The 25,035-nt window shown below is 44.1% G+C and overlaps 1 protein-coding gene across 1 annotated transcript; it reads right to left on the bottom strand.

The window, feature by feature from the left end:
• Positions 1–981: 981 nt before the first annotated feature.
• On the bottom strand, positions 982–23,194 carry TMEM154 (transmembrane protein 154). The gene is made up of 8 exons (XM_014943068.1): positions 23,055–23,194; positions 22,635–22,764; positions 22,077–22,248; positions 12,490–12,801; positions 10,700–10,727; positions 9,428–9,513; positions 7,914–7,974; positions 982–4,162 (listed from the first exon to the last, which is right to left on the bottom strand). Exons 1-8 carry the CDS (start codon positions 23,192–23,194, stop codon positions 4,147–4,149), a joined length of 945 nt encoding a protein of 314 aa, XP_014798554.1. The 3' UTR covers positions 982–4,146.
• Positions 23,195–25,035: the final 1,841 nt, after the last annotated feature.

The raw sequence follows: 25,035 nt of genomic DNA, 5'->3' as shown, positions 1-25,035 counted from the left end.
TGTAGAAAGGATACTGGTTGATAATTACCCTTTTTCTTATGCATATATCTCTCAACCAATTCTTCCTTTGGCTTTCCTGTCTTCTGTAGGACAAAAAGTGCTCACGCCATAAATTAGATGTCAAATTGCCTTGAGCAGTGCTGGGTAACTACTAAAACACTGGAGGTAACTGGAAGAAGAGGGAACAGCTCCTTAGGGGTCATGTTTGCTAAACATTTTAGAGAAATACATAGTGCATGTGACTTTCTATTTGTATAGTTTTTGCTCAGTTTCTAATGAGGGATAATAACTTGAGTTATCAGTTGGTGGTAGGTGTTGCAGGATGGTGGTGAGATGGGCCAGCTCAGACCAGGCTGCTGCTGAGGGTATTACAGCAGAGATACAAATACTCTGTAGTGTATGGCAATATTAACATAATTTTTAAAATCTGCTAGTTTCTTATCTGCTGTCTGGTTGTCTTGCTCTTTGTGGAAGAGAGGACTTGTCTGTGTGCATAACTTAGGGAAAATTAAGGTGCATCAACAGAAGGTGTGAAGGTAGTACTTCTAAACTGGAATATTACAATGTTTTGGCTGTACTAATACAGGAGTTAAAAGGTCTAAATCCCCTGTAATTCAATCCACCTACAAGATTGAAATATTGAGATAAACTGTGTGCAAAAGGAAACGCCCAGGAACTGATGACAAGTGTAAAACAAAGAGGAGTGCAAGGGGCACACAAGTAAGCAGAGGAGTGGAATCTCGAATGGGGTGAGGGAGGAGAGAAGCTGGGGCCACACTGGAGCTGTGCCCACGGACTGGGGCTCCACGGAAAGACTCGACTGTTGCCAGAGTGAGTGGATGCTGGGCGGTGGCCCTGGCAAATGCAGAAATCAATGTTAAAATAATGATCAAAGGAAGAGACCAGAGGGGTGAAATGGGGCAGCGTGGAGCAAGGGTGAGGTATCAGATGGAGTGATCTCCTAACTGGAGCTGTGCCCACGGACTGGGGCTCCATGGAAAGACTTGATTGTTGCCAGAGTGAGTGGATGCTGGGTGGTGGCCCTGCCAAATGCAGAAATCAATGTTAAAATAATGGACAAAGAAAGAGACCAGAGGGGTGAAATGGGGAGCGTGGAGCAAGGGTGAGGTATCGGATGGAGTGATCTCCTCCATAGCTTAAGGCTGGCATTTCTGTTGGGAGGGGAAGAATAACAATGTTGTAAAAATGTTTAGGGGAAAATAGAAATATTAAAAATTGTATTTGTCTAGCAGTAAGGGAAACTACTAGAAATATCCATAACTATATTGAAATGCAAATTATTTGACAGGTGGGCTGTTTCACACAGGGAGGATAACATTTGATGAAATACAACCTTTTTCAATGGTAACTCAGCAACTGTGAGACTTTTTGTTTTTAAAAAGATAAGATAACTTATACCCAAAATTGACCAAGTGTCCAATCAATTATTTTTTTTGTATTTTGCAATGCTTAGAAAGTTCCAGAAGAGGAAAAGAAATTTCCTGACACGCCAAATCTTGAAGACGGTAAATGGCATAACCTGGATAATTATAGAGCTCTCACCTAGACATTAGTTCTGGGCAAAATTGATTTTAAAGCTTGACGTAGAAACTGATTAATCATGAACTCTGGAATAAGAATTAATTCTTATTAATTTGAGTTTATGGAATATGCATTCCCTTAAGCTAAACTTAAATATTTTTTTTTTAATGAAACTAAATCTCTGTGAGAAACTTATTAGGAACTGTACGGCATTTTATCTAACAAAAGGACCGACTGGTATTAACATTAATCCCAAACAAACAACAAAACACGCATGACACAGCCTCTTCTCAAATGCCATAGCAGATTGAGTTACTGCATTATGCTATTGTAGCTGCTATGCATAGCTAGGACAGGGTGAAGGATCATCAGCGTGTCAGAACTGACTTTTGCTATATATTGCCATTTTGGAGGGCACTGGGTAAATTTCAAAAGTAAAAAAAAAAAATAATAAAATAAAACTTTAAAAAAGGCAAAGCTTCCAGTTCTTCTTTGTTCCAGCTGTGCTTCAGGAGCTGTGCTTCAAGGAGAAGGTGGTGGCTGCTGGATGCGGAGCTGCGTGGCCCGAAGCATGGAAGGGCAGGAGTCACCGCTTGGACACTGATGCTGCAAACTGCTGGGTCACCATGGGCTTCTCTCCAGCCACACAGCTGGTAATGGTCTCAAAGTACATATTTTTATCTTCGACTGTTAAAGAAAACATTTCTGTTTTGAGCGTCCTCAGGCTACCGCTTTGCAAACTGTAGGAAGTCTCAGCATAAAATCTTTGTTGTAAAAGAGTTGCTAAAAAGGCTGCTACCAGAAAATATTCACTTCCATTTTTAAAAAATTTCCTATATTTCAGTCTTTCACTCTTCCCCCTAGTGACTGCATTATTTTAAATCAACACTCTAGAGAATGAGTTTACCATCAGAAACGTGTGGAAATATAAAAATTAAAAAAAAAATAAAAATTCTTGTGGAAGATTAACTTAAAACATTTTTTTTAACGTTAAAAATCATCCAAGCAGGGAGAATTAATTTACCATCACTCAAGATTAAATCCAATATTTGCAATAAATTGTTTTGGAACAGTGAAGGAATCTTTTACTCTTTGAGGAAATTACTAGTCAAGTCATATTCAGTAACAAATGAATATGGAGAGCTGTAAACAATTTTTCCTTTTAGAATTTGGCACATCCTCAATTACTCACAAAGCTGAACCCCCCTCTGTATCTGTCAGCTGTTAGTGACACTTAGCTGTCATCCCAGAGGCTTGGAGTGTTTGTTTGCTCTCTTTAACCAAGCAGTGCCTGATAACATATTAGTGAAATATTTGCAGGCAAACCAAAACTGATCATATTAAACATGCATTGAGTGGGAAGAAATTATACATTTAAAAGGAAGATGAGGATGGGTCGGATATAAAATTTTAAATAAGGCAAGGGAAGCTTTGCACAGACAAGTATCCACTTTCATGTGTGCATTACATATTTAAACTACACCCATAAGAGACATGCCACCTAAAATCAATGGATGCAATTACAATATTCATATTCTCACCTTGAGGTATCTCAGGAGTCTGAAATTTTTTTTTTCAGTGTAATTAAAGTTGACCAGGCATACTTAGAAGTCAATGTCTTTCAGATATTCCAAGCTCAATATTCAAAACCAGAAGAAGCAGAAATCTTATTGCATCTGAAAACCTTGACCAAGCAGTTTCGCGTAACACATACTCATCTAAATAGGTGTTTGGTGTGAGTACTCAATTGTTAGTTTTTCAACCTTTCTTATTTTTAAAATAGAAATATTTTCAAGTTGAATATTCCTGAAGTAGGTATTTGTTAGAGAACAGCACCCAGCAGGGTGGAGGCTTAAATAGTAAGAGCTAACCCAGGGTACTAACCTGTGGAGATAACGAATTGAAAGGCAGTGTAAAATTATTTTTTTTCACTTTTACAGTGCCTTTAATTTGAAAATCAAACAGCACGCTACAAAGACCATGCCCTTGCTGGGCTGCAGTTGCTTCCATCGAATCCTCTGAAAGGCTTTTCAGCTGCTCTGTCTGTCAGTCCTAGTCTGGTACCTCCCCAGCAGAAGTCCTGTGCAAATCAGTGCACTGTTACCAAAAAGCAAATTGAAAAGCAAACATTGCATAAGCATGAGCTTCACATCCAACAAACCAGGGTAGTCCAGAATTATGGATGCTGTTTATATCTAAGAAAAAAAAAGGGCACAAAAAAAAATACAAAGAAACCCACTGAACTTTGGACAGAAGTGGTTCTGCATGATACACAGCTGAAGAATTAGACAGAAAGGACTATTTCAAGAACTTTTTTTTGGGGGTGGAGGCTTCTCTTCATTTGTGATTAATCTCATTGCGGAAGTAATTTAGATCAGCCCCTGCTCTTACTGTAGTGCTTTTCCTTTTTTTCTTTCTTTTTCTTCCTCTTGGTGATGTTTCCTTTCTGAAGATGGTATGTGGCAGGACAAAACAAAAGCTTTTGCTTCTCTGGCCTTTTGAGATGAATTATATTTAAATCCAGTTCATCCAATATCTGGGGGGAGTTGGGGATCGTTCGCTTGTGCGCCACTTCCCTTTAATCAGTTCTTTGCTGTTCTGACTTCATGATTCACCATCGCTGCGTATACATGGAAAAGAAAAAAACAGACCAGTGTCATGCTGTTGGGTTAGTTGTCTCGGCAGGAAATAATACACAAGAGTATCTCTGCAGTCCGTGAGAAGGTGTTATCAGAAAATGAATGTGTCAGCCATGCAATGTATGAAACGACCCCATCTGTGGTGCTAGATGCTGGCACAAAGGGCTGCTCTGATTTCTCTGCTGGTTAGTGGCCACCCAGCGCCCCTTCTCCTGCTCCCAGGCCAGGACTGAGCAAAAAAAAGTGTCCTCTTTCCACAGGGGAGGATAATTTTTTACAGATGGAATTTGTGTATTAGAGCTGGCCTCGTAACAGGTGAATTTTCTTTGTCCTGCTGGTTTCTGCCTAGCACTTTGGTGTTTGTGCCAACATTAAAAATGCCACATTTTTAATCAGCTGTTTAGACTTCAGTCAGTATTAACAGCAGGGCTTTAAACCACCTCTGAAGTTAAAAGGGCTACTCATAATATTTTGCATTTTTTTAAGTATCTTGCCAAACCGAAGCACAGCCTGGGAAAGGAGTATTTCTTTTTGTGCTGACTTATTCCCCCTGCCCCAGAACACCTCTCCATAAGGAGGCAGAAAGACTAGGAGGGTGCCCAGCAGCGCCCAAGGAAAACCAACCCCCCTCAGGAGGTGTGGTAAAGCAGGGGGAGGATTGCTTCATGGCACTTGACAGCCTGCAAAGACTCACGCTGTAAGGGGACAGGCTGTGCTTCTGTTTTGCTGGGGGAGTAAAGATCCCCAGAGAAGAGCCTGGTCTTCACCCCCTTGTGCTCCACAGGAGCATCAGCCCTCACCTGCCCGCTCCCTCCTGCATGCACAGCACGGGAACCCCAGCCCCAGCGAGGCTGGGGAGGCTTTGGGGTTCTCTGCTCAGGCACAATCAGGGTTTTAGCACTGGGTTTCAGAGGCAAGATATAGTATTTTAAATATATATATTAAAGAATTTATATGTACATATATATTTTTAACTTAGCTTACGCATAAGGCAGCTGACCTCCGCCTACAAAGGAGCCCAGGCTGTCGTATTTTGCCTCTCGTGCACAAATCTGCAGCCTTGATGCTCTTGAGTACAAATTTTTGTCATAATAATAGCTTATTTCATTTTACTTCATAGTCTTTAATTTTTCTTGCCTAAAAAAGCTGCTGAAAACACCTATTTATCTGTATGTAGTTCTCTCTTTGACATTATTTGTTCAGCTAAGAGTTTGGTCAGGAAAGCAGCCGATATTGGTCTGATAAGGTTCAATTGCAGAAGTAAACAGGAAACAATGATTTATTTTTGTTTATCTGGAAATCCCACCACCTCAGATAGCTTTTCACTTTGAAATGAAGCATGTTTCAAAATTTCATGTAAAATGAAATTTGAAAAAGTAGTTTTGAGTGAAGGGAAACACTTAACCTAGAAATATTTCCCCACCACAGGGTTCTGTTCTTTAAACCTTTTAAAAATTTTATATTAAAAAGTCACTTACTCTGAAAAGTAGTTTTGGAACAACTTTCATTCTGAAAATGTCAAAATGTCATTATTGAAACCTTTAGTCTGAGATTTTATCAAAATCAATTCATCGTTCAAAACATTTGGGTCTTGATGAACTCCCCCCAGCATCTTTATGAAGCAGGAAAACAACACTCAGCCAGCTGTGTTCAGTGAGACCTTGAGATGTTTCCTATATTGAAATGTCATCACTAAAATGTAAAAAAGGAATTACCATAATCTGAGAAGAATTTTGCCCAAGCAAAGCAGTCTTTCAGAATCTGAAATTGAACCTAATAATCTTGCACTTTGTATTCAACTAATATCCTTTGTCTGAGCAACTATGAACATTTTGGAGATAAATCCTCCCTTTTTATTTGCATTTGTTTGCCTTCCTACAATGTAATGGCATAAATTTCTCTATGGTGATGCTAAGATACCAGTCATGAGGAAACATGGTTAAATAATGTGTGTACCCTCACTTGGACTGAAGCATACTTATCTGAACAGGGCTGTCTTTTTGCATCAAGGCTTAAGCCTCACCGTAGTGCTTTGAAGTGACAATATCTCTATTTTACAGGGGGGGAACTTGAGGTAGGGTGTAGCCCAAAGGTACCTTTTGCCAGTCAGGAGCAAAAACCCCCACCTTCTGATGGGGTTAATGCAAATCTAGCACAAAAGCACTTTAGCAAGGAGCACATTTAAAGTGTTGACTCAAGCTGGTAGGTCATGATGATTTTTTTTCTGAAAATGAAACGTTTAAGATTTGGAAAGTAAACTTAATGCTCAGGGTGTCGCTATCCCTAAAAAGCCTTTTATAGTGCGACTAACTTCTGCTGGTGTTAGCATATGGCTCAAGCATGCTTTGTCCTGTGCTCCCTCCTATAGTCAGTGGTACGCTCAGCAAATCTGTTTGCAGAGAACCAGTGTGCGGCTGCCTCTCCTTAACAATTTTCCCCTTCTGAATTATCATTTAGAGGCTGGAAGGGAAGACCCAGATGGCTAGAGAATTCAGCATCTTTTCCAGCTGCTCAGGGTAAAATTATTGTTGGTGCTTGTACCTGGAACCTAGGATCTAAGTATTTAAATAACAAAAAAGCCAAAACCAACCAAACAAAAAACCCCCAAACCACAACAGAACAACAATGATTTCTCATGCAATAGGTGTAAGCAGAAACCTTTTAAATACAAATAGCTGCTGTGGAGAAGCCCCATCAAAAAGCTGCCCTGAAACTGCAGCTTTGGAGCAACTGAATTGCAAATTCTCCAGCAGCAGTGGTTTAGCATCACTGCTATTTCACTCTTGAGCAAGGAAACTCAGAAAAGAGGGAGCCCAGGTCATCTACAGTGGGAGGTGTAGCTTTGTTAGACATGTTGAGCTGAGTTATCCAGTGTCATAGGAAGGGGAAGAACTAGGTCCTCCTCCTGCCACCCCTCTCTGCTCCCAGCCTTGCCTACTTGCATCCACTGCTTCCACTGCACCAGGGATTTTCTCGGCACACAAGATGGTTTAATCATTTGTTATCGTAACCTGACACAGAGGAGCTGCTTTGCCCACTCCCCAAAATGCAGCTGCCACACAAACGTGCAGGCAAGGGTGATGTACAGCCTCTTGCTTCCAGAGGAACCAGGATTTTTAATTGGTGAAAATGTGAGTTTGAGAGGGGTTTAAAGGGTTCTGGTCAAAACCCTCAGGAAACCAGCTAGAAAGTTTTTCAAGTTTGCAAGCTGTTCATTGCAATTCCTCTGAGATCTCTGCTTGGAAGGGGAAGATCCTTTGGGTTTCTCCTGAGGTCTGACAAGCTCCTGTCTGGCAGGTCACAGCTCCAGCCAAAACATCTGGCAGGGGTTCTCAGGGACCTATAGGCACCTGGTGGCAGAGGGGAGCTGGGTGTCTGTGCCGGTGAGGAGTGGCAAGGAAGCTATGCTGAATGCTTGTATTAGCACCTTAGGAAACTGTGATTAAAGTCTGATCAGCGAGTGAAACTCCATCTGTGCCATCTGGTTGTCTGTCTCGCACAGGTTTACAACTGCAAGATTATTTAGTGGTGCAATTCACAGGCAGGAACCGGTTTAGAAATAAGAGTGTCAAACCTTTTGTTTAAGTTGAAATCAGAGTCCGTATATATATAAAAACTTTAAAACTTAAATAGACCAAAGAATTACTCTATTTATAATTATATATTAAAAATCGGATTATTTGGAATGACATTGACAATATTTCTTCAAATAATATAATGAATTAAAAGTACCTTGGGTTGGCAATTGATTCTTTTTCTTCTTCTCTGACAGTAGGCAAACATTCACAGTCAGCTGAAAAAGGGTAAGAAACGAGAATATAGTTACTCTTGGCTGTTCTACATTTATTTCAAAATTGCACCAACTTTTATCATGCAGTCTCTCTAGAACGTAAAACTGCGCATGCTCTTCTGCACCTTTTTATCTGTAAAATCTGCATGGTCCCCATAGCAGAAATGTTATGTGTTTTAAATCCTCCTTCCCTTTAATAGGTGTTGCCATAATTTCTTTAAATATATTTCAGTTGTTTATGTGCACCTATACAAATGAACTACTTTTAAGGACTGTTTCCTATAAACTGCTATAGGGAGGACTATTTGTTAATCTTCCACTGCTTATCATTGCACCTATGCCTCATAGTCCAGCTGGAAAACCTGTACATAAACTATTTACTTCCATCTGTCCACAGAATTTAAAAAAATATTTGACAGCACAATTTCCCAGTGTACTATACGCACTGTCTCTATTTCTCTGCTGCTGCTTAGCACATGTTTTCTGCTCGAGCTTACAGACCATGAAGGTCAAAACCCCATCATGTGGAGCACTGTGCTAACGCAAAGAAATGCTCCAAAGAGTTTTATGTCCTGAAAAACAAAGCATCCCTAGGAGGTCAGGCAAATGAGCCATTTGCACGTAAGGCAAGGGAGCAGGAATGAAAAAAATAGCAAGGCTTCAGCATTTCCTAGCCAGTGAAAAGCTGTTAGCAGTTCAAAATTGGGCCTGGGTTAATTCACATCTTGCCTAGGACCTGCATTTTTTGAGGAGATCCTTGAAGGGCTCTTAGACATTTTGATCAGGAGATTTCAGTTGGGAGGAAAACGGGAAAAAATACAAGACTTGTAAAAATACAAGTAGCTAAGAAGCAGCTGAAGATGCTGCTGGCAATAGTTAGTGCAGGTACTAATTGCTGTATGGGCTGATGACTTACAAGAGAGGATGTAGATGGTGAACAGTGCTGGCAGCAAAGAACAGTGTTTCATGCAGTAGAGATGGTAAGCGAGGAAAAGGACACAAATAGGGGAGGGATGTATTCATAGGATCTCCACAGCAATTTTAAGTGGTGGTCTTAACTATCAGTAAATGCACAACATGGAGCACAGAACTGTAGTAACTCTGACTGGAAAGACTAGATGCTTCAGAGAAACGAGTATTTCGCATTAAAAATCTGTATTTAAAAATATACATGCCATTCACAGCTATATGTGTGTTTAATAGAAGTGTCTACTGGAAACTCAAAACATTTATGATATTCCATCATATGTTAAAAATAAGCTCCCACACAAACTAAAATACTTCTCTGAACAATTCTACCCCTGACATTTGTGCTGCTATTTTTGTAGCAGGGAGTCAAGAACACAACTAAAAATGTTGAGAAAAGCAGTGAAACTGCCTTACACTCATTTTCTACACATGGTATTTACGTCAGCTAGAAAGAGAGGGATGATGGATTGGAGGGGTTACCGTGTACCGTTTTTGTTCATACTGTTCATCCATTTATCAAGCTCTTCCATTTCTATTTCCATAACAGAGGGTGTGTCTTCTTCAAAAATAGGACTTGAGAGGAGGGAGAAAAGAAAAGAAAAAAAAATGGCATTACACAAAATGCTTAATTCAAACAACTCACAATGTAGTAATTTTGGAATCTTTCATAATTCCAGACACATGTATAAGCTCTGGAAAGCCATCTTAGCCTAGTAATCTGAGAAGATGTCAGCCCACTGGGTGTGAATGAAATGGAAATGGCTGCAAACTCATGTGAAGGAACGGCGGCGAGATGCTGGACCTGGGCAGAGGTAAGGCTGGCTGGGACATCACATGCTGAGGGACTCAAACGGTGCAGTCTGGGGTACACCAGAGCACAGGACCACTGCAGCTATTTGAGAACTGTCCTTACTGTAAATAGAAAGCTGAAAAATAAAATAGTTTGCCCTGCTGGAATACAAGCAACAGTCCCATTGCTCCAGTGATAAAAGCAGAGGGCCTAAAGTTTCATCCTAGCTGTGACTGACATTGGCAGTGACTTCAAAAGGAAAGGTCATGAGCAGAGTAATTCCACATTTATTTAAATGCCTCTGTTTAGCTTCCCTTTGCTGATCATTCCTGGAGTCACATGGTACAAAAAATACTTTTAGCAAAACTCCCTTTTTTTTTGACCCTGTGAAACTTCTGGCATTGGATTAGCAAGATGGAGCTCGATAAAAGATAATGATAAAAATTATCACTCTGATAAGAGCCATGCAGCTTTTGGCTTGTTTTCCCAGCAGGTAAGGCATTGGTTCCAGGGCAGCTGGGCAAGCCTTTCTGCCTCACCTCAGAGTGGGAAGACAAACTTGAAAAACAGGGGAGTGAGACACAGAGCTTATTCTGAATAGTAAAAGCTTGTGCTGAGCCTGGGAACAGATCCCCTTTGCTTATGGGGCACCTCACACGTCCTGTGGCTGATGGACCTGGGGGTGCCCAGAGCAGGCATAGGGGTGGCTGTGGGCAGTGGGTGCCTGTGGGGCAGTGCTCCCCTCGGCCACTGTAACTCCTGTTCTCCTGCTCTAGTCTTACACCTTCAGCTAAATACTGAAGTCACGCTTTAGCCACCTCTAGAGATAGTTAACTGGAGCCACTGATGGCAAAAGGTAATGGTGTTCAGTGTACAGTTAAATTAAAACAGGTGGTAAAGGAGCCAAAGATCATAATATCCTGTTAAAGTATAATAATAATAAAAAAAAGTTATGTTCATAAACTTTACCTTTTGACATTTTCACTTCCCAGCTCATCTGGAAAAGAAAAAAGTTGGTGTTCATAGTTCTGCTCTTTGTATATACAGGGTTCAGACTGCAAGCAAGCCTTCAATAGGGTCCCGTAAAACAGATTGCATTTTCAAAAGGCATAATAGTTGACTTGTAGATGAAAGACAATATTTATTCCTCTTTGTAATTTTCAGAGGAACTCATTATTTTTAATCTTGGCCATGCTAAAAGGAGCTCATTATTAGCTCAGCCGTGCTGGGAGGAAACTGACTGTTAGCGCCGTGGTGGGCAGGCCACAGCAGATGCACGCTTCCCTGAGCAAAACAGATGTTGGGAGAGAAATGGCATCCCAAAAAGGAGCTACTGCTGCAAAAAAGTTGTTTACTGGAAGCATGGGGACATTTTGTTGCAGACTCCACGCAGGCAATCCAGCTCTGCCTGGAGACTCTGGGAGCCGCTCATGGAGAGAAAGGGGGGAATGGACTTGCATGGCAGATTAAATCTCAGTTAGGCAAATGAAGCTGAACTAGCCAGATGTCAAAAGGAATCCAAAACTAGCTATGACCCCAAGACAAAGTAAAGATGGGGGAAAAAGAAATTGTAAGAGCCATTATTAAAAAAAAAATCTTCCCCCCAAGGAATCAAGTGGCTGAAAAGCCTCAGCCCTCAAAAAAGAATGAAGAACTACATTTAGGTTTCACATGGTGTACCATCTTAAATCAGCTTATTTTTAACTCAGTGTCACCCATGGGTGCTGACACTTGTTCCAGCACATTCCCTAACTGCAGAGTCACCCCAGGGCCACAGAACCTGGGGATGCCCAAAATCCCAGCTCCAAGCAATAGGCACAGGGCAAGAGATCCCAGTCTTGTGCTCCCACAGGGCACCACAGTTCCCCTCCCTCTGAACGCTGTATCTGCATTTCAGGTCATCCAGAAATAGGTGGGTAACTAGGTGCCTGGTTGTGAATTCAGAGTTTGCTACGAGGGTGGCCCAGTGATAAGGCAGGTGCAGCCTAAAAATGTCTTGGAAAATGGACTTGAAATCTATGTTGAACATTTGTCACTGTCTGCAGGCTGAGGAGCTTACAGCTGCACTCTTGTTCTGTAGAGACACCAATATGACCATTTCAGGACTTCACTTGCCAACTGCCTGGTTATAATATGACACCCCAGTTTGTTTTCTGTAGCTTGACACTCCAAGTTACCAATTTTCTTTGCTAATTCAGTAGCTTCCTGAAGCACTGCTCTCCCTATTGCAGCACCCAGGCAGCCTGACCATTGGATCCCTAGCTCATTTACTGAGATATCTTCATAGCTGCCACCAGTCTACAGGATCCCTTAAAAGCATTCCTTAAAATGGTTTTGCTTGTCCTTATTTTATTGAAGTTCCAAGCAGCTTTACCTTGTGAGCAGTACAGGCAACAGAAGCATTGAATTCACCTTGTATGAAGTTATTAAGCCTAAAGACAGAACAAGCATTTGCAGCCACATGGCTCCATCCATACGCTGTTCCCGGCACTGCCAGGAGCCACAGCTCAGCGTGGTGGCTCCCATGGGTGTGCTGCAAGAGCAGGAGGTGCCAAGAAGCCGAACAAGCTCCCACCCAAGGAGAGCTGCGTGCCCAGATACCTCTGGCCAGGGGTGGATCCCCTTCCCAGCTGTCAAACGTGCAACTACAACCAGAGAAGTACATCTTAAATGTAGCATCCTAGGCCTCCGAATAAAGTTTTGTTCATGTCAAGTACGTCCTAAAAATATCCTTGTGATGCGCGAGAATACAAATTTACCTTGCTTAGACTTTTTCCTTTTGTGATTTATTACAAAAAATATGATGAACAAAATCAGCAGGACCAGCAGCACGATGGGAACAATGTATATCAAAATAGACTGTTCTGTTGCTTCTATGCTGTCCTGATTGTCCACGAGATTCAATTCAGTACTTGAAGTACTTTTTGTTTCAAAGCTGCTTTCGGTAGCACTTGCAGTGGAAAGTTCTGACTCGTGGTGATCCCCAGTTGAAGAATGCATAGCAGGAGAAGTCGTTACTGTAACGGTGGATAACATCGGCGATCCATCTCCTGAACCATAATTTTCAGAGCCTGCCAAATATATGGGGACAACTTAACATTTCGTGGGTTACGTTGATATTATCAGTGAGTCAAAGTGTACAGCTTTAATATTTACTTTTCATTTGACGTCTTAAAAAGACCCCAGGAAATGCCCCATACACACAGATTTGAAGTCCCAGGCATCAGATGTAAAGTTAGATCACAAATTCGTCACAAAATCTTACCAGTCAGTCCTGACCATGTTCTTCAGCTGGCTTTTACTGGGACACGTCATCATGCATGGTCTGTCTGCGTGCAGCTGTCTTGCACAAACAGATTTTTTTATCCTGCAGGTTGGCAACCAGTCTCACTCTCACATAAAAGTCTTCTGCTTCTCAGTAAACCACACCATCCTGCTTTGCTCCTCAGCCTTGGCGCGTACAGCTGCACCCTCTCTCATCCCACCCCTTACCCAAGGAGTTAGTAATCCCTTCAGGGAGACTATTATCCCTGATTCACCAATTCCAGCTCACTCATCTCCCTGTTTCTGTGCCTTTCTCAAATGTGTTAAACGTGTCCACTGTGAAAAACAGAACTGGTGAAAGGAAGTCCGAGGCCTGCAGAAGCTGCTGACTTTCACTTCTGCGTGGACTAGAAGAGGGTGTAATAATGCAGGGACTTTAGTGGATGCAAATACACTTACCTGCTCCTCTGTCTGACCCTGCAGGCTGTACAAAGGAGCCTACAGTAAAGAGTCAGTGCTGGGTGTTCTTCACAAATGTTAGAATTGGGGGTTTTCAAGCCTGAGTTGGGTTTTGAGTTCATTTAGCAAATATTTTGCAAAAAAAGTGGCTAAATTTGGCTGTATTGGTAATAGTGAAACAACCTTTTTTTTTTTTTTTTTAGGTTAATTAGGAGTCTGTGTTGACTGCCACGGAGTTTAAAGCTTAGCAGAAGCACAGCAAATTCTGGGCTCATACTGTATTCCGTATCAAAGTGAAAAATTCTCCTGTAGCCAAAGGTGCAGGAATCAATCCCTAGATAAATTACACCAGCATGTTTCAGAATACAAACCCTTCAATAATTTTCTTAGCATGAAATTAAATGATGACTTTTTGTGTTATCTGTCCTTTCAGATACAATGCTGGCACGGTGCAGCTCTCATTTTATGCAATAAAGCAGGGCAAAATTTCATGACTGTACAAAGACATGTTTCTCCCTGTTCTTTTAAAGTGCTGGGCAGCCACAGTTTCCACTAGAGTTAGCAAGAGCTTAAGGTTTTCAGCACCTCAGTGCTGGCATTTTGAATCTCACAGGACTGAAACCAGAAGTAGTTAGCATTTTAAATGCTTTTGTAAACACATTAATCTTCATAATGGCCCTGAGAGATGAGCAGTTATCAACCCATTTTACAAATGAGAAATCAGAAGGACAGGGATGCTGTCCTTCCCAGGGACACCAAGTGAGAAAGGAAAACTGGGATTAGAGCGCTATCTTTTGCTTAATCCACTCTGCAGCATCTCGTCTCCTGTCAGATTTGTCTTGAAGAGGAGATGAGGGTTGCGTAAGACTGTATTCCAGGAAAGCTAATTTCAAATGAATGAAATTATTTGAGTGTGACAGCAGTGATTTATCTAGATTTTTATGCCACACTTGCCACTCAGGCACCAGATTGTTTCATCCTTTCCTAAAAACTAGGAAAGAATTTTAATACTTAATAAATAATACCTAATACTTGAATGTAGTATTTAATACTGCAAAGCACACCAGAATCTTTCACCACAATATGGCAATGAAAATGTTAGCTGGCCTGTGGCAAAGCACTTCATATCCATAATCTCTCTGTCACTTGCTTCTGTATCTAGTGTTTCAGCCAAGAGCAGAACACAATCTCTGCCTCCCCTGCAGGTAATGACCCGTTATGCGTGTGCTCCTCCACCCTGCTCCATGATGTGCTGCCTGTCCTTAATCCTATTGCAGAGGACAGGAGGGAGAGCTCCACTCCCTTATTAATTTGGCCACTTGACTTTTCTTTCCCGAGGTAGCTTATAGTCCCCCGGGGCCTGCTGCTACTCCATTTTGATTGCTGTGAGAGGTATCGCTAGAGCCATCCGCGCCGCAGACTGCGGTGTGTGGTGTGATGGACTGCCGTGTGATGGACTGTGGTGTGATGGTGTGATGGACTGTGGTGTGATGGTGTGATGGACTGCGGTGTGATGGACTGCGCCGCTGGTGGAGCCGCTGGACCACCGCAGCCTCCCTGAACCGCATCGATGACCTTGCTTTGTTTTCCTCCTCTAGCCATTGCCCTTGAAACCCCTCGCCTGCCACATCTGATATATTGACAAGGACAAGCCCGGTTGCTTAGAACAGTACAAATGGGAAAGGGTGCGGAGAAGATACCTGATTTTTCATTTACTCCTAGAGCTAAAATGGATTTTTCAGATGTCTAAAGCCTGGTGTGACTTTAAAGCAAAAGCAAACAGTCACACCTCATTAACTGCAGGGCTAAACTTTCAGCTGCAGCGTACGCTGTGCTTGATTTCCAAGAGAGACTCTTCCAGTGTCTCTGCTAGTTTTTATTTGCCCATTTTTGAGCTATGAATCAGATTTCAAGTAATTTATCTCTGTGTGAAATAAAATTACCTTTTCTAGTCTCCAAGCAAAGAAAATGGCAAATGGCGGGAAGTGACCTTGCTGCCACGTATTTTTCTTCACTTTGCATAATTCTAGGGACAAAACAGCTTCTCTTCTGCGAACACCATTCTCTCTTACAGAGATCTTTTCTCCAAGTGAATTAAATATGCCTTTCAGCAGAAGGGCAGCCAATTGCACAATGTTCTTGGAAGGATATTGCTCTTATTTCCTGTGTTTCACCTGCTGCCTCTACACATTTCCCTTCAGCGTTTCTGCCCGTCACCTCTGAGGACCAGAGCTCAGGCCCGCAGAATGCCTTCCCTACCTGTCACACAGGGGCTGCTCTCGCTCTTGGGCCACCCACACATCACATTTTTTACACCACAAGAAAATCACCACCTGCACCTAGGTGGGCCTGGTGGCTTGCACCAAAGGAGGATTTGTACCTCAGGCAGGGGAGGGACGGATTCATGCCTCCCGGTGCAAGCCCAGCGCTTGCCACCGCCAGCTGCCTGGGCCACATGAGACCCATGTGGTCGGCCCTGAGGTAGATGTTGTTTTTCATAGAGTTTCAGTTTAAAGTGTTCAAAATAGCATGTGGGCTGCGCTGCAGATGGCCCAAATGGCTGTTTTGTAGGGTGAACAAAAGCTGGACGTTGTAAGGTTTGGAGCAGGGCAGGAGAGCATCTGAAAGTCAGAGATTTTGTGAGATGCTATTCAAACATTTTCTCCATGCCTGCAGGGAGCCAGATTTGCGGTGGTCATTCATATCATGAACTGTCTTGTCAGCTGTGCTTGTGTTTCATCTTGCAGAGATCATAGAATAGTTTGGGTTGGAAGGGACCTTTAAAGGTCATCTAGTCCAAGCCCCCTACAATGAGCAGGGACATCTTCAACTAGATCAGGTTGCTCAGAACCCCATCCAACCTGACATTGAACATTTCCAGGGATGGGGCATCTACCACCTCTCTGGGCAACCTGTGCCAGTGTTTCACCACCCTCATTGTAAAATATTTCTTCCTTATACCTAGTCTAAATCTACCCTTCTTTAGCTAAAAACCATTACCCCTTGTCTTATCACAACAGGCCCTGCTAAAAAGTTTGTCCCCCTCTTTCCTGTAGGCCCCCTTTAAGTACTGGGAGGCCTCAATAATATCTCCCTGGAGCCTTCTCTTCTCCAGAATGAACAACCCCAACTCTCTCAGCCTGGTGTCACGGGAGAGATGCTCCATCCCTCTGATCATTCTGTCCTCTGGATCTGCTCCAACAGGTCCATGTCTCTCCTGTGCTGAAGGCCCCAGAGCTGGATGCAGTACTCCCGATGGGGTCTCACTAGAGCAGAGTAGAGGGGCAGAATCACCTCCCTTGACCTGCTGGCCACACTTCTTTTGATGCATCCCAGGATACGGTTGGCCTTCTGGGCTGGGAGTGCACATTGTCAGCTCACATCCAGCTTTTCATCCACCAGTACCCCCTACTCCTGCTCAGCAGCCCTGCTCTCAACTCCTTCATCCCCCAGCCTGTACTGATACCAGGGGTTGCCGCAACCAGATGCAGGACCCTGCACTTGGTCTTGTTGAACCACAGGAGGTTCACTCCCTCTGAAAAGTAGTAACACACATTCAGGATGAAAAACCAAGGCCAATGGAGCAAAACAAGGAGCAAGACATGTACGACCATGGAGATATCTCTTGACTTTACAGAGCACACACCCCTCCTCTTGCTGAGCTCAGTCTTGTGTTTTTGGCCACAGTCTGATATCTGTACTTGGGCATCTACACATCTCAGCCAAGGAGCAAGTGCTCACACAACAACTGCATCCACTTCAGGTTTGACTGGACAGCCTGGGGCATGAGTGCTGGCAACTTCTCCCCACGTGGAGGGATGTGGATGGGCCACATCTTCAGCCCAGCCTTTATGACCACTTTCCATGCTTTCAAGAGCAGAAGCGAGAGTGACTGGCATACTGCTGTGTCCCACCTTGGTGGGGAGCTGGGCACAGCTGGACCTGGAAGCTAAGAAGCTGGAGCTGGAAGCTAAGAAGTCCTCAGGTTCCTACCACTGAGATATTAGAGGATCTACTTCTCAGGGGACCAAAATGCCTGAGCAAGCACTAGCAGCGGCTCAAAAAAGGTTTCATTATAAATTACAAAAAGGCTACGTCCCTGTATGCAAATACCATGGTATAAGGTATTAATCAGTATTTTCTGCTTTAAAAATATGCTCAGATTACTGATGGACTTTGTGTGAGTTTTGAAGCCTTTCAAGGGAGACAGAGGGAATTGAAGATACCGAGCAGCTTTACAGATTGGGAGTCCAAACAACCACATCTCAAACAAACAAACAACATTTCTGTTGTTGCAGCGTTTCTTCCTCTGAGGCTTGTGCTGTAGCCCTCGGAGGTGGCGATATGAGCTTCTTGATGAAGTAAGTGGGCAAACAGGTTTCTGATCTCAGTTGGATGCGAGGCAAAGGAAAGTAGCCAGCAGTCAGCACATTTGGTTCTCCTGTAAATCATCAGTCTCCCTGCTGCCTTCTCATCAGACTCGCAGATTGGGGGTCTCTGAAGGGAATTTTTTAAACCACACTATAGTAACTACTTATGGAAGAAGAAGGGATGGGACAGAGGAAGAGCAGTAGCTAAGTCGGTGGGATAGTCAAGCTTATTAATTCGAAAGGGAATTTATTTCTCCAAACATTCCTATAAGGTATAAAAACGCAGTGAAAGGAAGGCTCACGAGAGGGTGACAAAAGGAGAGAAGGCTGTAAAGCCGTGCACACTGGAGTCAAGTTACCACAGCCTATATCACTCCGCTCCATATACACATTCCTCCTGCTGGTATAGTCATACGGCTCCACGTGGTCCGTATGATCCTCTCTCCTATTGCTTGACTCATCCCTGTTCTGTTCCTCTCCCTGCGTTTCATGTTGCTGTAAGAAGGGCCGTTCCTTGCCGCGGCCAGGGCTTGCCCAGCTGCCTGTTGCGGCAGGTCCTGCCTGTCAGTCTGGCTGGAAGAGGAATCCGTACAAGCCTGCAGGCTAGCTGTCGGGCGCACACGCTCTTCTGATGAGGGAGCAGAAACATTTCAGGATGGCTAATCTGCAGACAAGATCCTATTAAAATGGGGTGCTTAGAAAGTGTTATCTAGGTATAACCTGAAAGAGGAAACAACTGTTTAAGTTCATTTCTAGACGACGGAAACTGCTTTCTCCTTGCCGTACTTCCATCCAGCATTAACTGCCAGTGTTGCAAATTCAGTCACGAGTCTTAGAATCAGACTGTGAACCTGTAGTCTCATTTCTTACCCCCAGTACTAAAGGTTTTCTGTAATTTATGCATTTAGTTGCATCTACTTAATCTCGTGGCCTTCCAGCTCTGCACCAGGGATACCCGTGTGACCTCACTGTGATGCAAATCTCTTGGTGCTCCTTGCTCTCAGAGGACCCTGAAATTAAAGATGCAAAAGCTCCAGAGGCTCTCCAACTATCTCTTCAGGGAACACAGACTGGGGTCACTGGCTGAAATTTATTGTACGATCTTGCTGATGTAAAGGAGGAATTTTCTGAAATGCCCCTGAAGCACTTGAATAAAACACAGTGGAAGTTTGTGTGTGTGGATAAAAGGGATGAATAGGAGTAAATATGTACCAGGAACTGATGTGTTCAGTAGAAAGGGTATTTCATCTGCTTTTTAGGAAGCTGCACTTTGGAAAGAGAGGATGTAGCAAATCCTCGTTTCCTATATTGTTGCTTTGCTAGAAAATTTTACCAGGCAACTATTTGACGGGTTTGATGTTTGATTGATTGGTTCAAACCCATTCCTGAGTTCATTACTCTAGGGGGGAACAGGTCAAAAATATCACTCCCTTAGAGACCTTGGCTTTGTAGGGGACTTTACCTAAAGGGCACTTCTCTGCCAAAGGGAGAGGTTACGGCTGTGCTTATGGCACAAGCTACTGAATATCTGGATCTTTGATAGAAACAATTTTTTGAATAGCAGCTCAAAACAATAGCACAGAGACACAGCCAAAATAATGCACTACCTGCTCTTCCACTTAACGACCTCTCCCTGCTCCTCTCCCTCACATGTTTTCTTGCTCCCCCGTCAGACCACTTCTGCTGCAACTTCCCATGTGTTTCACCGAGCACAGAGGGAGACGCCATACCCTGGGAAATGCCCATAGGGTCACAGCCTTTTCCTATAAGCTGTACTAAGGACCCTAATACTTGTTCCTAGAGTCAGCACACACCTAGGTAGATCTTCAGGGCTACTACGAGGCTGAGCAGCAACCACCATCACCCAGGGCAGGGAGGACCACTGCTGGCCCTCAGCAGGTCATCGGCAGGGCTTTCTGCCTGCATAAAGCAAAGGGATGAGCAAGGGGAAGGGGACTGGTGCAAACCCTGATGTCCCCTCACTGTTGAGCCAGGAGAGGGCCTGCACCCACAGCTGAGACCTCAGGCACGCTCTTAGAGCTACCGGCTTAGAGTGATTGTAGCATAGCCGGGAGAAAACTGTCTGTTAATCATAATCCCAATGGCAGGGCTAGGGTTTCACAAGGCTCCAGTAAGGTATGGGAACAGAACTTGTATAGGCTTCAATCTGTCTATGCTGCAAGATTTAATCATACTCCTATCACCTATTTTGTAAGTGGTTTCTAGACAGTAGAGGTGAGACCTGGGAGATCCGCAAGAGCTTCTGCTCCCCTTCTCCAGCAGATCTCTTTAAAGGTGAGAACTGTGTCTGAGACTGGAGGAAAAAGGCAAAAAAACTCCTTTAAAGGTCCTGCCTTGTTGATCTGTGAGCAAGCAGAGGTGGGAGCAAAGGCTGTCCCCAGCTGGCTGCCCTCAACAGAGGGGTCCCAACCCACCAGTGCCTGTGAGGTATATAAGCCTCATAAGTAAGGTACATAAACTCTTCCCCCTCCAGTTCAATTTCTCCCCCAAAGTCCAAGCTCACAGCTCCCTCCCTTCCTCCCTCCCGCCCTTGCAGTCAGAGTAAGCCCCAAGTACATTTTGGGGCTGGTTACACAAGCAAAAGCCACCTTTCTGTGGGGAGCAAGGGTCCCTGCTCTTTCCTGGGTGGATGCTCTCCTGCCTTTCCCCCAGCAGCTGAGGACTGGCTCAGGAGAGCTGGGGCTGACAGTGATTGGTGAGAGCTCTGTCACAACTCACTCATTTGGAGGAACGCTTCCAAAATCAAACAGAATTTAAAAGTGGACCTACCGGAAGGAAGTCGCTAAAGGCAGTGGGGAGTAGGTGGGGGTGCCCAGTGCTTTGTGCAGCCCTTTAATGCCCATCATAAAGAAGGGCAGGAGGGCCCAGCCGTGGGCTGGGGGAGTTGGGGACTGAGGCATCCCTCTGCCCTTCGGTGATGGTGATGAAATGCTAGCGGCCGGCACACTGCAAGTGAGCCAAGGAGCCTGGAGCCTGGTCACTCTGCGTTGCTCGGGTTGTGCCCCTCTGTTTCCCTGGGACCTCTGTTTAGCTCTGTCCATGGCGTGATTTTTCCCTCTGACCAATTTGATTCTGAGCTACATCCAGTGCTCACAGCATATCTTCTCAATGTGTCTGTAATGCAGCGGGGCTGCAGTAATGCAGACAAGACCAAACCATTTCATACCTTGCTTAGCTCACTATTACAGCTAAGGAAGACTGCTAACTGTGAGCAGCTTGGCAGCACACCAGGAGCCCAGGTTTACACCCTGCTTATACTGCTGATTTTCAGGGAAAAAACACCCATATCAAGCCACCTATTTCACCAATGCATTTTAAAACTGTGATAGAAGAAGTCCAGCGATAGCTGAGCGTGACCATCCTCTCTCCCTGCTTTCTGGAGAACCCCAGCGGCACCAAGCACTTCTTGTCCATACTGAGGCACCTGGGCAGTGATTTGTTTGACACTGAAAGGCATATAAGCACTGCCTGGCAAGGTATTACTAAAAAACTGCCTGTCTTGTGCAGTCATTGGCTGCCAAAATGCCAGTGGAACAAACTACCCCCTGCAAATGGGTGAGAGCTTCTGCAACGACACCCCAACGCTTCAGCATTTTATCACAAGCGGCTTTTCTACTTGTGGTTCTTCCCTTCAGGTCAGGACCTAAACCCATGGTGCCGACCACTTTGTTCTGCAGCTGAGAATTCAAAATATTTGTCTCCGGAACCGGCTGCTCTTTTGTTAAACCGGTTTCGGTGCACCGGGACTACGGAAATCGGCAGTCAGCTTTTGAATGGAAGCGGTGCTCCATCTTTAACCTTACTATTAAACGTTCATAGTATGGGTGTGGGGTTAAAAAAGTACAACAAATAATTAAAATTAGAGCCAAAATGCCTGGCAGGCCAGCATGGAAGCTCTGGTTCCCTACACACCTGAAATTTAGGAATTGTAGGATTCAGTTGCTGCTATTCGGGGTTAGGTCTAAGGAAAAAAAGTCAAAGCTTTAGGGATTATAGGATTCGGTTGCTGCCATTCAGGGTTAGGTTTAAGGAAGAAAAGTCAAATCTTTGAAAAAGCCGGGCAGCTGAAAACAGAGAGGATAAGCACAGCTAAAAGAAGGGAAGAGCAAGTCCCCACAGATCTTCCCCAAGCGCTGAGTTGGGAGGGTGTTGCCCTCCGACTCGGTCCCGTCGCTGCAGGCACGAAACGCGGTCCCACCTCGGGAGGCAAAAAAAGGCGCTTTCTTACTCACTGTTGTCGGCAGATCCCCCGGCCAGCAAGAGGACAGAAAGCAGGGCGACCAGGTTTGGCTTTGGCATGCTGCCTCGGCGGCGCTCCCACCCGAGGGGCGCTCGGGCCGGCTCCTGCTTCACCCGAACATTGACGTTTCCTGTTTCCTGCCGGGGTGCATCTGAGCCGCATTTCTGCAGGAGATGGACTCTCTTTGATGGGTTTTAGGAAGTGATGTAATTCCGTCTGGGCCTGTCAAGCGAGCAACGATTGCAAAAGAAAGAAGTTAAAAAAAAAAAAAAAGTTGCTCTTCAAGCAGTAACTGGGCTGAAGCACCTTTACGCTGTAGGTGAGCGAGCCACTACGCTCCTCTGCTTTTTTGACTCCTGACTTTACTGTCATCTACTTACATCTACATGCAGTGTCATGGGATGAACCTCACACAAATAAAATCACAAAAGACCATTGACGTGTGTTAGCAGGAAGGTTTTAGGTTTCTTTTCAGGGTGGTTGAGCAAGCAGATTCCATCGTGCTTTCCCCCACTCCCCCCCGCCTCAGTTTTCAAGCTGTAATTCTCACCCCAGCAGGGTGGGACACGGTGCGTTTGCCATCCCAAAAGGCAACCCCCAAGTGGGGCAGTCTCCGGTAAATGGGAAAAGTGGCTGGTTCACTTGGCAGCTTGTAGCTGAGTACTCTGGGCTGGTTTGAGCTGGGGAAGGCGAAAAAGCAGAAAACCACATCATTTGTTTTGAGGAGCAGGTGGCCTAGCTGGAAAGCACTTAGACACCAGTGTGAAGATGGCTGCAGATGGCAGGGGACGGAAGGTACTAAGCTCCACCAGGCTGCAGCACCTGGTGTGGGGGTCCCTGGTGCCACAGTTGATGAAGGTGTCGAGAGGGCAGGTAACTCCTGCCTCCCTTTCTCCATCCTCCTGATTTTTGCCCTCCCCTGCTGGTCTCTGGCTGGGGGGGTAGACAACAGGGCATGGCTGTGCCCCACCATGCTGCCCCATCCTCTGTGCCCACCACCACCTGCTCATTCAGAAACACGTGAGGGTTCAGCAGGGGCTTCCATGTATTGCCTGTTGCTGGATTAGAGCAACGGAGGAGCTCAACATTAAACCCAACATCTTCAATCATCTTGCTATATGGGGTGGGCCAAGCCAGGGCTCAGAATTTGGACCTGGGTCTAAACCATGCCTGTCCCCAGGCAAGGAGCAGGGGAGGCTGGACCGTAGGTTTGGTTTGTTCCACTCTACAAATAAGTAGCAGGTCTGAAATATATCCCTCTGAGTCCAGGAGAGTCTGCATCCCAGATTTTACTCCTGAACATCCCAGGTTTGAACCATTTTAAATACTTGCTTAAAATTTTCCAGTAATAAACTGAGAAGAAGAGACGTATGCTGCCTGCGTAGCAGCTTCACGGTACTCCTCCTAGACATTAGTCTGTGTCAAAATCTGATTTTTTTCTGAATTATTTGAAGCTGGCAATGGGACATCTTTCTGTTCAGATTGGTGGGAGCTGCTGAAGTGACCAATTGTTGCTCTCCTTCTGCAGCTAATAATTTCTCTTAACACACTGATGCTTTTATAGGTCATCAGTTACAGTATCTTAGCTTGAGTAGCTGAGAAATAGGTCACTGATTCATTTAATGACCAACTTGTTAATAGATTTAAAACAGTTGAATGGTTTAGTTAACCACAAATCTGAAATGGTTGCTTAGTATTGGCAATGCGTGTTTATGCACTTCATAAAACAGTGGGGAAAAATAGCAAAACAAAGTTACAACATTGCAGCTACAAGAAGATAAAGAGGAACTCTGAGTTAAGAAATGACTGACTAATTAAATATTTCTAGGAGATATTCTTTAATATGATATAGTCCTACAGGGTAACACTTGCCAGACCGAAGAGTTAGAGGTGAGACTTATGACTGATGTAAGATTTTCCCGTTAAAGAATTACAGAAGTTCCAACTATTAGTAATATCGTCTAATGGATATAGATATTTTCAATTATGAAAGTGCTATTGAGGCTAATCAGGCATCTCCTATACGCTCAGAAATGCCATGGCTTTGTCTAGTCTGGCAACGGGAAGACCAATAATCAGGCACTGGGGCAGCAGGGGCAAGGACCATCTGTGTTTTGATGAGTGTAGACTCAGGCCCTAAGGCTATTACTATTGTCCAGCCTCAGCTTTTCTGCATCTTTAATTATAGCGGGCAAAGTCATGCTTTTTAACAGTATTTTTATCTATCATTCATTTAATGCATAAAGGATGTGTTATCCTCCTTGCCATTTCTTTCTCATCTTCTTCCCAAGTTTAGCATTCTCAGTCTTTCCAATATCCCATGGGCTGCATTTTCTCTGTTTGTCCTGCCCCGCCTTTTTGACTAGTTTGCCCCATTCTGTAGAATTAGCCCAACTCACTCATCCCTTACTAAAACGTAAACCCAGACAGAAAGACTGGAATGGAAAAGAGGAAAGGACTTGTTATTTTTGCTTTGTATCTTTGCTGCATTTTATCTTCTATCTCCAATGTAAAAGACTATATCCTTTCCTCTTTTCCCTTCCAGTCTGTCTCTGTAGGTTGTATCATTTCCCACTTGGACTCCCATTAACTACTTTTGACACATGTTCAGCCAACAACTCATTGCTGCCTCTGGAGACCAAGATAGCCACCCACTGGTGTGTACCCAATTAATGACTTCTAAGGCAAATTAAGGAAACATTACATTTTAATTAAGACTTTAGGGTGACACAAAGTCAGCTTGGCATGCATTTGACTATTCTAATTAAAAAAAAAATATTGTAGAGAAAGAAGAATGAGATATTTTGGATGCTGATGAATCTGACTGTCATGGAAGGGCAGCAACCTTCGTCCACCCCCACCAGTCCCACGATCGTGTTCCCCTTAAAACACCCCCAGCGGGATCCCTTTTGGCTGTGTGGGAAGTGGGGTTAGTACCTTCACCTCGGTCA

The sequence above is a fragment of the Calidris pugnax genome, unplaced genomic scaffold (genome assembly GCF_001431845.1).
Source record: "Calidris pugnax isolate Ruff unplaced genomic scaffold, ASM143184v1 scaffold15, whole genome shotgun sequence".
NCBI classification, from domain to species: domain Eukaryota; kingdom Metazoa; phylum Chordata; class Aves; order Charadriiformes; family Scolopacidae; genus Calidris; species Calidris pugnax.
The sequence above is the reverse complement of the archived record's forward strand: the minus strand, read 5'-3'. Positions and strand labels throughout refer to the sequence as shown.

Excerpts from the sequence above, each read along its gene's own strand:
- TMEM154 (XM_014943068.1), bottom strand. The coding sequence starts at position 23,194 with ATGATTGAAGATGTTGGGTTTAATGTTGAGCTCCTCCGTTGCTCTAAT. Across the intron at positions 12,802-22,076 it reads CGGGGGATCTGCCGACAACA|GCTCTGAAAATTATGGTTCA; the intron begins GTGAGTAAGAAA and ends TATATTTGGCAG. Across the intron at positions 7,975-9,427 it reads GAACAGTATGAACAAAAACG|CTGACTGTGAATGTTTGCCT; the intron begins GTACACGGTAAC and ends ACCCTTTTTCAG.